Source organism: Myotis yumanensis, unplaced genomic scaffold (assembly GCF_028538775.1).
Source record: "Myotis yumanensis isolate MYYU_CA2020_CCGP unplaced genomic scaffold, mMyoYum1.0.hap1 SCAF_12, whole genome shotgun sequence".
NCBI classification, from domain to species: Eukaryota; Metazoa; Chordata; class Mammalia; order Chiroptera; family Vespertilionidae; genus Myotis; species Myotis yumanensis.
Genome location: NW_027223763.1, coordinates 11,463,136 through 11,479,452, shown reverse-complemented (window position 1 = coordinate 11,479,452; position 16,317 = coordinate 11,463,136). Strand labels below are relative to the sequence as shown.

Sequence of the window (16,317 nt, the reverse complement as noted above, 5' to 3'; positions counted from 1 at the left end):
TGACTGTTCTCACTTGGCTGAGATCATTTTATTCTCAGAACCAAGAGTTGTGTCGGGCACATAATAGGCACTCAGTGAGGCTGATGACTGAGCGAGTGAATGACCACTTTGGACACAGCTTGGGGTAGAGGGCTGGGGGCACAGTGTCTCAAACCCTTTCTGGATCTTGGCTACCTCTACACCCTCCAGGTGGATGCCCCCTCCCTAGACCCAGCCTTTGTATCTCTTCTAAGTATCTTTTTCTGCCCCAGACAAGAGGCCACCTATTGGCGCTAAGCTCAGGAAGAAAGGAGACGAGGGGCACCTGCAAGGGCAAGGGCGATAAGCATCACTGGCAGGGCTCAGAGCCTGACAGGTGAGGGTCTCGCAGGCCCCAGTGCTGAGTCAAAGGAGGGATCGAATTCTGCTGTCACACTGGTGGCCCAGACCGCCGACTCAGCAGGACGCGTGCCCAGGTAACCCAAGCTCCCTTTGCCCGAAATGCTGGACTGATCCAGGGAGATGGGAAGAAGCAACAACCATGTGGCCGTGGCCTTGGTGTTGCTGTCCCGTGCTGACTCTTGGGAGAATGGGGTTCTTAAAGGCTCCAGTGCCACAGGAGAAGATAGCCAATACATAGACAAAAATGTGTGACTCAGGGACTGTCTTGTGACACAGGGCAGGGGATGGTTCAAGGGTAGGAGGTGACCTACTGGGAAAGAAAGAGCACCCGAATGGAAGCCAGGAGCCCTGGGCTCATGTCTGGCTCTGTGTCTGTTATGCTGTGCCACTTGGACCAGTCCATCCCCTCTCCGGCCACAATGTCCAGTTTATACAACAAAAGAACAGGATGAGACACACTAAGCACCCTTCCAGTTGGGGCATTCTATCACAATTTAGCCCAACCACCCACTGTCTAGGTCTCCGTTCCCCATCTTTAGATTAAAAGGTCAGGTTTAGGTCACCTAGAAGAGCATTTCTGGTTCTGACATTCTAAGAATTTCATCGAATACAACGTTTTCTAGAGCACAGTCCAGTCCTTTCCAGCTGCCTTTTCCTGAGTGGGCTCTGGGGGACCACGGAGATTTGGACATCAACCTGGATGGGATGCGGGGTCTCTTCACCACCAGCTGAGCAGAACCACAGGGCATGGGGCACACAGACGCGTCTTCTAGTTTTACGAAAAGCCCCTCTTGAGAACACAGGTGACATCCCCTGCCCTCCCCAAGCTTGTCCCTGATACACAGACACAGAGCTCCGTGGTGCCAAGTCCCAGGGCATGGCTGTGACTCCGAATGGAAGGGTCAGAGAGCATCCTGGTTCTGTTATCCATTAACCATATTTCAGCTCAGTGGCTGGGTCTAAGGGGTTGAAGAGCAAGTGAGTGACACGCATATGGCAGAAGGACGTGACCTGTAAGATGCTCACCATAAAGTAGGAATGGAAAACACCTGCCTCACATGGTTCTGTGAAGGTTAAATGTGAACATGCTGGTAAAACCCCGGCATATTACAGATGCCAAATCAATATGGCCTCCCTGCCACCCTCACTCAGAAACGCACTATTATGCTGAATGCAGGATTAGGAGGCAGAACAACCCAGCTCGGAATCCTGGTTCTGTTACCCAGTAAACATATTTTTGAGTATGTTTGTTGGTATCTCTGTGCCTCAATTCCAGCAGCTGTAGAATAGGATTGCTGATTTCTGGCCAGGAGGCCAGTTAAAGGGATATTTACAACATTTAGCAGGTACAGTAAATGGTAGCCATGATTAACACAACGATAACATTAGTAACAGTAGGGTCATTTCCGGGGACTCACCTCACAGCCTTTGACACAGTGGATCACAGCAGGGTGAGGGTACCACTTGAGGCCAGCCGTGCAGACGACTCTCTGTAGAGACAGAGACGGGTCAGATGGGTTTGGTTCCGGGAGGGAGCATGTCTTTGCTGGCACCACATTCCACCACCCCACCTCTTTCTGGATCTTCCAAGTTCTGACCTCCCCTTAGGAATTACATGGAGAAACTGCCCAGGTACTCGCAATAGCAGGAGCCATAAGATTAAAGTAACTCTTGTGTTCGCTGTAGGTGTCCTGAGCCTGTATTTCCCTGGCAGGAATAGGGCTGACAAGAAGCAGAACTGAGGGATGGAGACAAGATTGGAAAGGCCTTTCAGAAAATTTGTGGCTCATCTTTGACCCATGGACAGAGTTGGGGGTAAGGTGGGAGGAAGGAGGAAGAGTGAGAAAGACGAGGGAGGGAGGGAGAGAGAGAAAGAGAGTGGTATGTGTGTACAAGTGTGTGCATGTCCGTGTGTGTGCATATAACTATATGTGTGTGTATGTGGGGAATAGTGTGGAGCAGGGAGAATGTGGACACTGAGGACCACTGCCCAGGGCCACTGTGGGAACTCTTTAAAAAGGCACATACTTTGGGGCCGCTTTGCATCTAATAAATCCAAACCTCTGAGGTTCAGGGCTTGGGACTGTCCATTTTAAAAACCAGCCTCCCAGTGATTCTGGTCCACAATGCTGTGTGAGAGCTGGAGGATGAACGAACTAACCTTGGATTCGGAACCTGTGGAGACAGAGAACCCTTCGGGCTTCCACTGGCTGCCCTGCCATATGGGCCTGCTCACACTTCCCTGAGGTGGCCCACACTTCCCTTCTTTATCCCTGTGACTTTGTTCCTGCTGCTCTCCTTCCCCAAACAGCTTGTCCTCATCTTTTCAACTGGAGAATCTTTCGTTATCTCTGAACTTTCTGCTACAGACTCCCTGCCTCTGTGCTGCTCTCCCCTCTCCCACCCTCAGGCAGAGCTGACAGGTATGCATATGTGTATTTATTTATAGCCTCCTTGAATAACAATTGCTGTTATGATAATGACAACTAAAATGCATGGAGTGCATGCACGGTACTAACTGCTTTATGTATGATCTTATTTCTTTCTTGCCAGGCAGTGAGGTGGGCATTACTCTCAGGTCATAAGGACAATAATTCCCTAGGCTCCATAGAGGTGATGTGGAGAAACCAGGATTTGAAACCTAGCAGTCGCTTTGGAAATAATTTAAGGCAGCTCATAGCATAACATCCAACATGAGGATAATTTTTAAAGTAGGTGAAAAAAGAAAGATAAAACTAGGGAAATAAAATAGCATCAGGAATGGGGCTAATGTAACCATCCTAGAAGCTCCCTTCTCCAGTCTACAATAAATGACTGTTTTCCATTTCAGATTAACAATGATTTCTTTTAAAAAGTAAAAAATGAGATAAAAATGACCTGGAGGCAAATGCTTAGATTTGTAGTGAGAAGTAACTGTTTCAGGAGCCAGCCACGGAAGTCTATATGATTGGGGCTTGCTCTCCTGGCTGAGAGCCAGTTGATAAATTTTAATTAAGAAATAGCCCAGTCAGTGGGGATCAGTGGTTGAGGGTTGACCTATTGATGGTTGAATTCCAGGTCAGGGCACATGCTAAGGTCGTGGACTTAATCCCCAGTAGGGGGTATGCAGCAGGCAACTGATCAATGATTCTTATTGATATTTCTCTCTCCCTCTCCCTCTGAAATCAATAAAAATATATTTTAAAAAAGAAACAGTCACATGGTCAGAATGTGGAAAAGCCATGTGACTGGTTCATTCTCTCCCTGAGGGCAGACCTATCTGGAACCCAAATAGTAGTTAGGTTTCTTGGTGAGCTCGGAACTGAGGTCACATGACTCCGAGATCTGGCTGAGACTGGGATGGGCGCCTTTCTCCTCTACCACACTGCATCTCTGGTTCACCTTGGATCTCCCAGTCCTAGGATGGTGCCTGGCACATGGAGGAAGCCTAGGAAGTATTTATGTTATAAATGAATGAACAGATCCATCTCAGGATAGAGATGATTTTGTCGATGGACTGTATTTTCTCGTCTTCCCCCTTCTCCTAGACCCGTGGTCAGCAAACCGCAGCTTGCGAGCCACATGAGGCTCTTTGGCCCTTTGAGTGCGGCTCTTCCACAAAATACCACATGCGGGTGCACACGTACAGTGCGATTGAAACTTTGTGGCCCATGCGCAGAAGTCGGTATTTTGTGGAAGAGCCAGTATTTTGTGGAAGAGCCACACTCAAGGGGCCAAAGAGCCGCATTTGGCTTGCAAGCCGTGGTTTGCCGAGCTGCAGTTTGCCGACCACTGTCCTAGACCTAGAGCCATGATAGGCAAACTGCGGCTCTTTGGCTCCTTGAGTATGGCTCTTCCTAAGCCTTAGGAGTACTCTAATTAAGTTACTAACAATGTACCTACCTATATAGTTTAAGTTTAAAAAATTTGGCTCTCAGAAGAAATTTCAATCGTAGTACTGTTGATATTTGGCTCTGTTGACTAATGAGTTTGCCGACCACTGACCTAGAGCATCAGGACATTTACTATGCCTACCACAGTGTCTAGTTTAGAGAACCAGTTTAGTGTAGAATGAATTAAAGATCTTGGACAAACAGCCTACTTTGAAAATCTGCCAGCAGTCTTGAAATGTGAAATCTATCTGGCTCCCTACTGCCTCTATTGCCTTCTCCCAATAGATATATGCAAAGCAATATATGGGAAGGACCTTGGGTGCTGAGGTATGACAGGCGTGGTTGCAATTCTGACTTAAAATTGCTCTGTAAATTTCCTCTTGGAGACTTGGTTCTCCCATCTGTTAAATGGGCACTGAAAGTGTCAGAGGCTTGTTGTGATGACACACTGAGATAAATAATATGGAAATGGTTAACCTAGGACTGATTACTTAAAATTCTTAAGGGCAGAGCCTGGGTTTGAGACCTCTCTGTCTCTCCCCAGGACAAGGCATGGAGCATAGCAAACACATACGTGTTGACCAAGTGAAGGAATGTGAGTGCCCCCCATGTTCCTCCCTTTCAGCTCAGCTACTTTCGTGCCCTCCGATTCCCAGCTATGGGGCTAGAAGTAGAGAGAATAACCTGCTTTCATTCTCTGAGAAACTTTAACCAGACTTTCATTTCTGGGCTGGCGTGTCTGTTCCCAGCCAAAATACAGGATGTTCGAGGGGCACTCGGTAATGGTTGAAGTAGTAGAAACAGCGGGGTTAGGATTCACTAGGGATTTGATGCCCATCCCTCCCCTTGCTTATTTGGGAGCTAATTTAATCCGTCCGTAGGAGTGTCTTGGTGTGGTTGTACATGTTTCTGTCAGTTGAGGTTTACCTGACATGAGTTCAGAAAAAGGACTTTTATACCATCTGCATGAGCCTATTTATCTTTCCAAGGTGTTCGGAGTTTCCACTATTCCTCAGAGCTGCATGCCCCACCTGTCTCACTACAGGGCCCCTCTGTATGCAAGGAGAGCTGGGAAAGGGGACAAGCAGCAGGAGATGAAGGAAAGGCTGGGCTGTTTACATCACAAGTTGTGAGATCCCAGTGGGGCCCCTCAAATGTCAGCTTTGCTCCCCTTGATGCCAGTGAGACCGCTAGTCCCATCAGAGTCCTTTCAGACCAGGTTTTGTAAGGCAGCTTTCATTTCCTGCCTTGGTACATAGGAAGAATAAACTGTCTTCCTAGCTGCAATGACCACCAGCATCAATGCCACCACCACCATCATCACTGTCAGTAACACCAGCACTATCATCACCTCCACCACCACCACTACCACCACCAACCCTACCATCATCATCTCTACCCTCATCCCCACCACCACCATCACCACCAACTCCACTATCATCACCTCCACCCTCACTACCACGACCCTCATCACCACCATCAACCCTACCATCATCACCTCTACCCTCACCTCCACCCTCACTACCACCCCCACCATTAACAACACCAACCCCAACATCATCACCTCCACCCTCACCACCACTACCATCACCACCAACCCTATCATCATCACCTACACCCTCACTACCACCACCGTAATCATCAACCCCACTATCATCACCTCCATCCTCACCACCACCACTATCTCCACCACCACCAACCCTATCATCATCACCACCACCATCAACACCACCAACCATAATATCATCATCTCCACCCTCACCACCACCACCAACACCATCAATACCACCACTTGAATTATCACCATCACCTTCACCAGCACCAGCACCACCACTGTCACCAATAACACCAAAACTACTACTGTCACACTACCACCACCACTGCTATCATCTTCATCATTGCCAACCCCACCATCATTATCCAGACCCTTATCAACACAAAGTCCTCTATTACATAAATATTGTGGTCCAAGACCTATGCTCAGAACTTTCATCTTTTTAATTCTTATCATAACTATAAGATAGGTACTAATTTTGAATCTGGTTTACACAAGAGGAAACTGAAGCACAGAGAAGTTAAGCAAGTTGCCCCAAATCATACACATAGATGATGGCAGTCAGGAATTGAACCCACATCTATCTGATTCCAGGTCTATACTTTGAATACCACACTCTCCTTCAGATTCCCCTAACCCCCAAAGCTGCAAACATAAAGTGGCTTACTCTTTTGAGTAAGACCAAGGTTCAAAAAGGTGGAGAGGCTTTGAAACAAACACGGGAGCGGGCAGAGTGTCTAAAAGACGGGCCCCAGGCGGAACCAGACATATAAGAAAATACACTGAGCCTCCTCATTCTGAGCTCAGATCCCACAACCCTCCTGATATTTTCTAAGATATGCTGTCTTTTCTCCTGGGCTTCTCCTTGGTTTATGGGACCTTCTGTGAGTGAACTGTATCATTTAACTTTAGAAAAAAATGAAAAACTGTGTATTTTCCTTTTGTTATCAAGTGGGTAAGCTTTTTGAAAGCCTAGGCATTTTCTACCCCATATCCCTTGAATCTGAAGAATACCTGACATTTCAATGGAGGTACGCAATCAGTGGCTTTGAACGAGTGAATGAACAAATGATCAGATGAGTGACTGTATCATTATGTCTATGAGTAATGAGGAATCGCTGGAGTCTGGATACATCTCTCCATCTGTGGGCTTCCCCTCCATGACTCAGGATAGCTCTTCTATACATTGATATGCACTCTGAACCATTCCACCTCTGACCTTTGGACACCTGGCAGGATTTTCCACGGTGCTGTCTTCTCTTCAAGGAATGAATTCTGTATCGTTTGTTGCAAGGTTTGCATTTATAACATAAATCATAAACGTACGCATAACAAGGTGGTTGCCTTGCAGGACGCATACAGGAGAATTAGCCTTGGGTTCAAATTCTGATTCAGACACATTAGTTACATGAATGGGGCAATGGCAATTTCTCAGAACTTCAGCGTCTTCATCTATTAAATGGTGATAATATGTATCTCACTGGCGTGTGATTGAGACAAAATGAGTTGGCACATATGAAATTGCCTAATAAGCAGTGCCTACATATCATAGATATTCAATAAATGCTGATTTCTTTTTTCTGTCAATTCCCTCCCTCTGGCCCTATCTTCCTCTTTCCCTCTCTTTCCTCCTTCCACCCTTTTCTCAGAAGCCATTATAAAATCCAAGGCCCCATCTACCTAGAGCAGTGGTTCTCAACCCTGGCTGCACATTACAATCACCTGGGAATCTTTTTAAAATCCTGATTTCTGGGCCTCATCCTCCGGAAATTCTGTTTCTTTGTGATGGGGTGGGGCCACAACATTAGTAACAAAGAAACAAAATTTCCGGAGGATGAGGCCCAGAAATCAGGATTTTAAAAAGATTCCCAGGTGATTCTAATGTGCAGCCAAGGTTGAGAACCACTGACCCAGAGGGATTATAAGCAGCTGAGGTTGTGAGCAGCATTTTCTCCTGGGAAACTCTCCAGCTCCTCTGGGCGAGAGGAAGTGCTGGGCAGACAGGAGGTGCTCCTGAGGAGCTGGCGGCAGAGCCTGAACCCTAAATTCTAGGTACCCCGGGCCAGAAGAGTCTATCTCCTTCAGAGGTTGCGAGCCAACAGCTTCCAGGCTACACAACCCACAGAAACGTTTGGTTTGGCACATGAAGTCCTTAACAGAAGTCAAAATTATTTGCCAATATGTAAAAAACCCCGAGAGACTTCATATTTTAAAGACTGAAGAAAAAATGGAAAATCTGGCCACCCCAAGCCCATATTTCCAGCTTGCCACACTTGGCTAGAGCCGCCCCCTTTGGAAGCAGCCTGGTATCCTCAGTTCACCACAGTCCCCACCATTCCCTGTAGTCTCTCCAGCATTCAGCCCAAACGACACTTCTATCTGTCCTCGAGTTTTGTATTGTATTGTCTCATTTATTAGGTTGGAAGAAGATTTCTTAGTTTCCCTATTACTTTCAAAGTGCACGTGTATGTACCTACCTGTGTGTGCGGGGTAGGGAGAGGAGAGGGGAGTCTGGGAGGAACTCCCACGGGGGAGTACTTTAAAAAAATAAAGGGATAGAGTGTTTTGTTCTTAAAGAAAGTCAAACTAAAATATTTTAGTACAACTGAAACTAACATAATCTTATATGCCAATTATATACCAATTAAAAAATAAATAAAACCAACAGGGATTACTTTGGTGGTAGGGGCACTGCCTGGCATGGAGAGGGGAGGACTCTGGGGAGCTGGAAATGTCCCCATCCCGACTTGGGTACTGGTTTCACGAGTGGACACAAATATAAACACTTACCATGCCGTATGCTTAAGATGACCATGTAAGCTATAGCTCAATTAGGAGTAAAGAACCTCAACTGTATCTGAAAGTCCTCTTTGTTAAGTTGGGTAGTATGTACGTGAGGGTTTGCTATATTTCCTCTAAGTCTGAAATATTTATAGTAAATACTACTGCTATTATGAAACGTATACTAGTACATAAGTATTCAACATAAAAAAATGGTGTTTGACCTGCTTCACCCATTCAGCCCACCTGCCTGGATCCTGCATATGTTTGAGTTTGTGGCTCTTTGATCTCAGCCTCTCTCATTTCACAGATGGGGAGACCGTGGCCTAAAAAGTGATACAATTTGTCCAAGGACATATAGCAAGAAGGTTCCTGGGCTTGAACTAGGCCTTGGTCACCTCACTCAGCAACCATAAATATTTAGTGAGCACCTACTGTGAGCTAGGCACTGCAGGGCGTATCATGGTAAATAAGATGACCACGGGCCTACCTTCACAAAGGTCACTGCTGTGGTAGCACATGATGTCAGTGGTGATACTGTACTCATCTAAGTAGTCCTCATTCTCTCCTTATATGCCAGTGGGTGCTTAGAACTGAGCCCGTCATGTACTGAGCACAAGTGGCGGGCTGCAACTGGCCTGCCTGGGCTCACAAGAGGCAACAGTGAGTTTTCTCTCTTCCTAACTTTGTGTGCAGTGACAGTAACTTGGAAAACTTGATATTTGCCACGGTGGGAATATTTACACCACAGTAAGTGGCAAATGCTACAAATCAGAGTTCATTTCGGGGGGGGTGGGGGGGGGGTAAGGGGGCATTGCTAACCGTTTACCAGCATATCCCTGGTAAGAGGTCAGTAAACATTTTGCCTTTATTATTACTGTACATTCAAGATAGGCTGCATGGGTAGCTTGAATAAGCTGCAGCATCAAACTGACATGGGTCCCCGTTCACTTCCTCTTAGGCATGAGGCTTCCATCTCTGAGACTCCATTTCCTCCACTGGAAAAACAGAGACTACTACCTACCTCATAGGGGAGTGTGTGTGCATATGTGTGTGTGAGTTGGAGTTTGAGGTGAAAATGCACAGTAGGCGTCCATGAACTGTCAGTTCTAGCCTCTCACTTTCTTACCCTGGGACAAAGGTGACAGGAGTGGGGGTAGACCCTTGCCCCGACCATCTACCTCACGCTGGTCCTGGGAGGCAGACCCGCAGAAGGCAGAGCTGTCCAGGGCCTGCTCCGGCCTGGTGCCTCCCGCACCAGCAGCTCTATTTCTGCAGCTCTCGCCACACAAGGGGCAAGTGTGCAGCGGAGGCCAGCTTTCTGCCGTATTCCTGGAAATCATCAATCTCTGCCCTTCACCCTCCTCCCTTTTTCTACCACATTTTTTTCCTCCTGGATAATGAGGCCTCTGGAGACCGGTGGAGGTCTGAACCTCGTTATGGCTCTCTTGGTAGGCCGGCATCAATAAAGGCCGGCCGACCAGGGAACCGGGTGGGGGCTGGGGCAGGCAGGCAGCGGGTGGGCAAATGGGGAGGGGGCTTGCAGGCTTTCAAATCCCTGGATTTATTTCACAGTGAATTATAACTGAACTCTTTAGTGCCCCGGGCTCTCAGAGGGAGGGGTGGGAATTCACCTGGGGTGGGGAGGGTGCGGAGCAAAGGCCTGAGTGGAAGCTGGGCCAAGGCACCATGGTCTGGGCCAGGCAAAGGAGCCCCGCGGTCCCAGGGTCCCAGGTGTGAGTGGTCCCCTGGGTTTGCACTATGTGGGAGTCAGGGTAGGAGCGAGAGGGAGGCACGGAGGGAAGGAGCTGAGATCATGGTCCAGGCTCTGCTCCTGTGTGACCCTGGGTGAGGGATGGCGAAAGGCATGGCCAGTGGAGAAAAGGGCTGGAGGAGTGCGAGCTGAGGGAAACAGGGCTGCCTGGTGGGTGCGTGGGAGAGTCAGAGGCAGGAAGACAGAGACCAGGGAGACAGAGGGGGTGGACATGGAGGGAAAGAGGGCGGGGGAGGCAGAGTGAGGTAACAGTCCTGTCAGGAGAGGCAAGAGAGACACAGGGAAAACAGGCAGGAAAGGGAGATAAAGTTGGAGATGGCACAGAGAGCAGCAGAAGAGGAAGAGGAGGGGAAGGGAGGGGAGGACAATGCTGGGGGGCACGGGGCAGCAGAGGGGGGCTGGCCAGGTCCATAGGCCCAGAGTGCTGAGTAAGCCCTCACAATCCTGCCCTCCTCTCCTTTGAGAAACAGGACACCTGGTATCAGGTTCTTCCCAGCTATCTGGGGCACGATCTGCAGGTGGGCAGACTGGAGGCCTCCCAGCACCCAGGCAGGAGGCTGGGCCAGAGACAGAGCTGAACCTCAGCCTTGCACCCCAGAGCCTCTGCCTCCCACTTTCTCCAGGGCAAGGGCGGTGCCCAGAGCCGGTTCCTGTGGCCTGGAATGCGTGCTGCCCTGGAGGACAAGAGCGGCCCCCACATCAGCTCTGAGGGCCCCTGACTGATCACATAAAGGAAGTGGGGGTGGCCAGCCCCCAAAGGAAATGGGCAATGCCATTGGCTGTCAGGAGGTGGGGCTTCCAAGGTCTGGCTGGGCAAGCCAGCCTGGCACCTTGAGTAGAGCAGAGCATGTGGCTCAGGCTTGGGTTCGAGCTGTCGCTCCGGAGATCTCAGGGTCCACGGCCGAGAAGGCAGAGTGCTGCCCACCCTGCACCACAAAACCATTCCAAGGTTTAAATGCAGTCTGTGTGCCAGGACTGGGCACATGAACATAGTAAGTGCTTCACAAACTGTAGGTGTTACTGGTTTCCCACATCGCATATTAATTGCTTTCCACCAAATGAGGAAAGCACAGGGAAGATGCCAGAAATCTAGGCTGTGGCATGTAGAAGGCTTCCAAGAGCTCACACTGAGAAGCCCGACAGCACCTCTCTCATGAGTGCGTGTGTGACCCGACTCTGTGCTCTCTACTCATGCGTTTGTGTCCAGGTTTCCTCTTCTGTAACTAGAAACATCAGTCCCCTAGGCTGTCATCAGATTCAGTGGGACAGGAAAGCATAGGTCCTAAGCACAGTACCCAACAGAGTATTAAATATTTAAGGACTGGAGAGTGATTGTGACAGAGAGGTGTGGCCATGTGACAGTGTAACACAGGTAAAGCAAGGAGTGCAGCACCCAGGCAACGCAAATGTTCGACAAGGGCATTTTCCTCCCCTTAGGCCCAGGTAGGCAGCCCTTGTCACTTACCTGCACCCGCGTGGGGTTCAGCCAGTGAGGGATGTCACGGACAGTCACGTTCGTGGGCAGGATAATGGGCTCGCTGTTGTGGTCCAGGCAGGTGGCGGCACACTCAGACCCTGTGGGAAGCAGAGTGTGAGCTGGCCACTTAGCCCCAGTCTCCTAACGCCAGGGCTGCTCTCCCCAGAGTGGGCCCTGCCGCTCTCTGGCCCCCAGTGGACTGGGCTGCCCACCCTGAGGGCAGTGGGAGGGGGGAACTCCCCAGCAGGGCTGCCCCTCATCTCCCTGACTGTTCTCTCGTCTCCAGTTCAGCTGGCACCCACTGCCATTTGCATCGACCCTGAGCCCAGTTTGGTCTTGTTCCTCCTTTGCTTGAAGACTTTTCCAAGGTTCCCCATATCCAGGGCAAGGTCCAACCCCCTTCCCCGGCCTTCATGGTCTCATCTCCCACTAACTACCTTCACACTTTTGTTTAGTTCAACTGACCTGCGCCTGGCTTTCCCTCTGAGCCCCACACATCCTTTCCTCTGTCCTACTCTCATTCTCTCCCCCTGAATCATCCCGCCATCTGCCTTCTCACAGGCAAGTCCTACTGTCTTCAAGGCCAAGGTCATGTCCTCCAAGAAGCCCGCCCCATGTGTGCAGCGGAGGGAGCAGTGTTCAGCAGTCAGGAGTCTCACTCCAGGGTTGGCCCTACCCCCTGTGTCTCCCTTCCACAGTTACAGAGATGCCCCGAGAGGGCAGGGACAAGGTAGGTTCATCCCTGAGCCTAACCTGCTGCCTAACACACAGGGATTGCTAATAAGCACCACCGAGTGAGCGGTGATTGCAGCCCCAGGCTTTTTCTTGGCACAGGACTTGCATTCATGGCTTCTACTCTTCTTCAAATGGTGCCTTACCAGGACCCTTCAGACCCCCAGCCTGCTTAGAGGAGACCTCTGTGCTTTCCTGACTGGCCAAACCCCCGTCACAGTACCCGCATGTGTCACTACCCCTTCTGGTTGGCTTGGTGACTTTTAACATCTGTCAGTATCTCTCTACCCTGTGGGATTGTAAGCTCCACAAGGTCAGCACACTGTGCATGGCAGATGGCAGCCACTCGATAAGGACTTATGACATGAATGAAAGAGACGTTGAGGCAATGAGCGCATAGATGGAGAAGAAATGAGTAAGTGAATGAATACATGACACAAGGAGTGAATGAGGAATAGGGGCTTAGGTATCTTATGAAGAAGGAAGTGAGTGTGTGAATGGGTGCATGAATGAATAAACTCTGTGTTTCAAGTCCATCATGGCTCAGTGATTGTCAACCTATAAACCAGATGGTTACAGTTCGATTCCCGGTCAGGGCACATGCCTGGGTTGTGGGCTTGATCCCCAGTAGGGAGCATGCAGGAGGCAGCCAATCAATGATTTTCTCTCTTCATTGATGTTTCTATCTCTCTCCCTCTCCCTTCCTCTCTGAAATCAATAATAAACATATTAAAAAACGAAACCCTACTTGTCCCACCCTGTACACATGCATACACACATACATATGGACGTGTGCGCATACACACTTCTCATGCATGCATAGTTTATCCCGTGAACTCCTGTTGCAGCTTGTCCTCCCTTCAGTGGAAGAGGCATGGGGGGTGAAGAAGAGGCGAGCGTGGGTGGCAGGTGCAGAACAGGTTAGAACCTCCTCACTTTACGCACCAGGATGCTGAGCCCAGAAGGGGGAGTGACCTGCCTTGCGGGTGCCTTTCAGAGGTTGCTCCTTCTGCACATCCAGCCCCTAAGAGAGGTGCCCTCATGCCCCTTTCACAGGTGCCCAGAGCTCAGGTTACAGAGCTGGCAGTCCAGGACCATGAATGAGAACCGCTGTCTCTCTGACTTCCAAGCCCAGCGATGGAAATAATGGAGCCTCATAGAGGAAGAGGAAGGGAGGCAGTGGAAGGGGACAGAGGCGGGTAAAGGGCCAGAGGAGAAGAAAGCAATGGGGGGAATGCGAACAGTCAAAGACGAGTGATGAGAATAAAGGGGACACTGGCTGGGCAGTGGGGGAAGCTCAGAGCTGGATGGGTGTCATGAGATCCATCCTGGAGTTTCTAGAGAGCAAGGACGACGCCAAGCTTCCAGGATAAAATGCTTCTCAAAAAAGAAGGGGCAGCCTCTGAGACACAGACCAAAGCTGCCTTATCCCAAGAGGGGAGAAAGGAAAAATTATGGTCAACACAGGAGGCAGTGGCCGCCCTGTGCTGCTGCCTGTCTTACTTCCTCTTCTCTGTGCTCTCTTCTCTGCACTCCCCTCCCGCATGCTTGGGCAGCTCTGGGCTTGGAGACCAGGCTGCTGTGTTGTGATATATGAGCCCTAATTGGCATCATCACAGAGCAGTGATCTCACCAGGCCCCTGCCTGCCTCTCCTTTCCCAAGGAGGAGGAAGGTGGCAGCTTTGGTGGCAGTAGCCATGAGCTCCTCACTGCCAGAGTCTCCCTGTCCTGCTGGGGGGGCTGGCTCTGGGCGGCCCCAGATGTGCCCTCCAGCCCCCAAGTCCCACACAGACCTCACCCCTTTACAAGGCTTTTGATGAAGTCCCTCTCCTTAGAGAGGTGGGCTCTCCCCAGGGAGGGGCTCCACCTGGGATGGATGATGTCTGAGGGGCCTTCAGAGGTGAGGAGGGAGAGGGAGCTGGTCCCCAGGAGGTGAGGAGGGAGAGGGAGCTGGTCCCCAGGAGGTGAGGAGGGAGAGGGAGCTGGTGCCCAGGAGGTGAGGAGGGAGAGGGAGCTGGAGCCCAGGAGGTGAGGAGAGGAGCTGGTGTCCAGCAGGGACCCTGCCCTGCCTCTTCCTTCTCACTCAGTGTCCCCCGTTGCTTCTCCTGGCTAGGCTCCCCTGTGTGCCCCCACCTCCCTGGGTGACCTACCCATTCATCAAGGGCATCTGTGGGCAGTGGGAGCATGGGCTGCAGGGGAGGGAAGGAGATTCAGGTCCCAAGGTCAGACAGACTTCCTTCCCTTTTGGCTCTGATCATGAGGAAGCTCATGGGTGAAGGGGATGCTGCTGCCACCTCCGCCCACCGCTAGACTGTGCTGAGGGCAGCAGAGCCAGCCCCTGCGGCTCATTTGCGTGTGGCTGTGATATGGGAATGCAGCATATGCACAAGGTGGGCAGGAGATGTATCGGTGTGCATGGTGGTGTGAGCTCTGTTTGCCTTTTGTGCATCTTTCTGTGTGTTTGATACGTTTGGGGCCTAAGAGGTGGTTGTGCCTGTAACGTGTGTGTGTTCTGATATGTCACGTGTGAGCTTGAGCTCCGTGTGCCTGTGTGGCTGTGTTTGTGTGGGTGCTGTGTTCGTGTGGTATTTGGCTGATGTGTACGTGCTGGGCATGAGTTTACTGAAGGATGTGTGTGTGTGTTTGGGTCTACGTTTCATTCCCAAACATGTGTGCTGGTGTTTATTTATGCGTGTATGAATATATTTGAATGCGCCAGTGGGTGTAGACATAAAGTCTGTTTTTATAGGTTTTTTTTTTTTTTTTTTTAAAAATAAAGTAACTCAATCAGTGTTTTGCTTACTGCCAGTCGTGAGTGTGACTGAATGTTCACTGCATATCCTAAGTTGGGGGTAGGGACGGCATCACAGACGTACGGTCCAGAGCTGTGCACATCCATCAGCAGTGACGGGAGGAGCACTGGCCTTGGGAAGGAGCAGCCAACAGACTCGCTGTTGCTCACCTGTTGCCCCACATTCTAGAATGTCCACATTGGCAAGCCCTATGAGATCCCACCTCTGTGCAAGCCTTGTGTCAAGGCCCTTTGGACCATGGCTCTGTAGGATCTTAAAGTGCCTTCTGAATTGTCTCAGAGGGCAACCGTGCAGGAGCAGGGCTGAATATAGGAAGGAGCGCTGGTTTCTCCTCTAGGTTTAGATGCAGACTTCTGGGCTCTGAGGCTGCGTCCATCTCCAGCAGGGTGCTCAGGCCCTGCCCACCTCTGCTCTCAGGAAGTGGTCACTCATCTTGCTGGGTGCAGAACAGGCTGGCTCTGCGTGCTGGGGAGGGAGTGTGTGCACAGATAACCTTCTGCTCCAGACATGCCGGGTGATTGTCCCACAAATCACACTGGCCATGAGAAAGGACATTCAATTCCCTGGGCTTTTCATCATGGTCAATTAGGGAATCCGCCCAAAAGGTCAGCAGCACTGTCCTCGGCTGAGCTCCGGCTCCATGCACACCCCGTTCCCCAGAAAGCTTCGGGACGGTGATTAATGTGTCTGTCCAGATTCCTGGTTCCCACCCGGCCAATGCCTGGCATCAAAGCCCAGGTTGCCTCCCTCACTGCGAGCACTTTGCACACTGGCCTATTGCAAATGGTATTTTGAAGCTGCTATTTGTTTATCCTCATTTCGGAGGCAACTGAGACGCCATGGAAAGAACTTGGGCTTTGGAGCAGGTTCTGTTCTCCCTTTAAGCCTCCATTTGCTCAGTTGTTGAAGGTTACTGAGAGGACAGGACATAA

The 16,317-nt window shown here is 50.2% G+C and overlaps 1 protein-coding gene across 1 annotated transcript in view; it reads right to left on the bottom strand.

Annotated features, from left to right (window-relative positions):
- Positions 1-16,317, bottom strand: part of PAPPA (pappalysin 1) — a 222,900-nt gene that overhangs the window by 16,926 nt on the left and 189,657 nt on the right. The window contains exons 19-20 of the mRNA XM_070430787.1: positions 11,829-11,938; positions 1,800-1,871 (exon numbers count right to left, since the gene is read on the bottom strand). Coding sequence (XP_070286888.1) covers positions 1,800-1,871; positions 11,829-11,938 — 182 coding nt within the window. The remainder of the gene's footprint in view (positions 1-1,799; positions 1,872-11,828; positions 11,939-16,317) is intronic.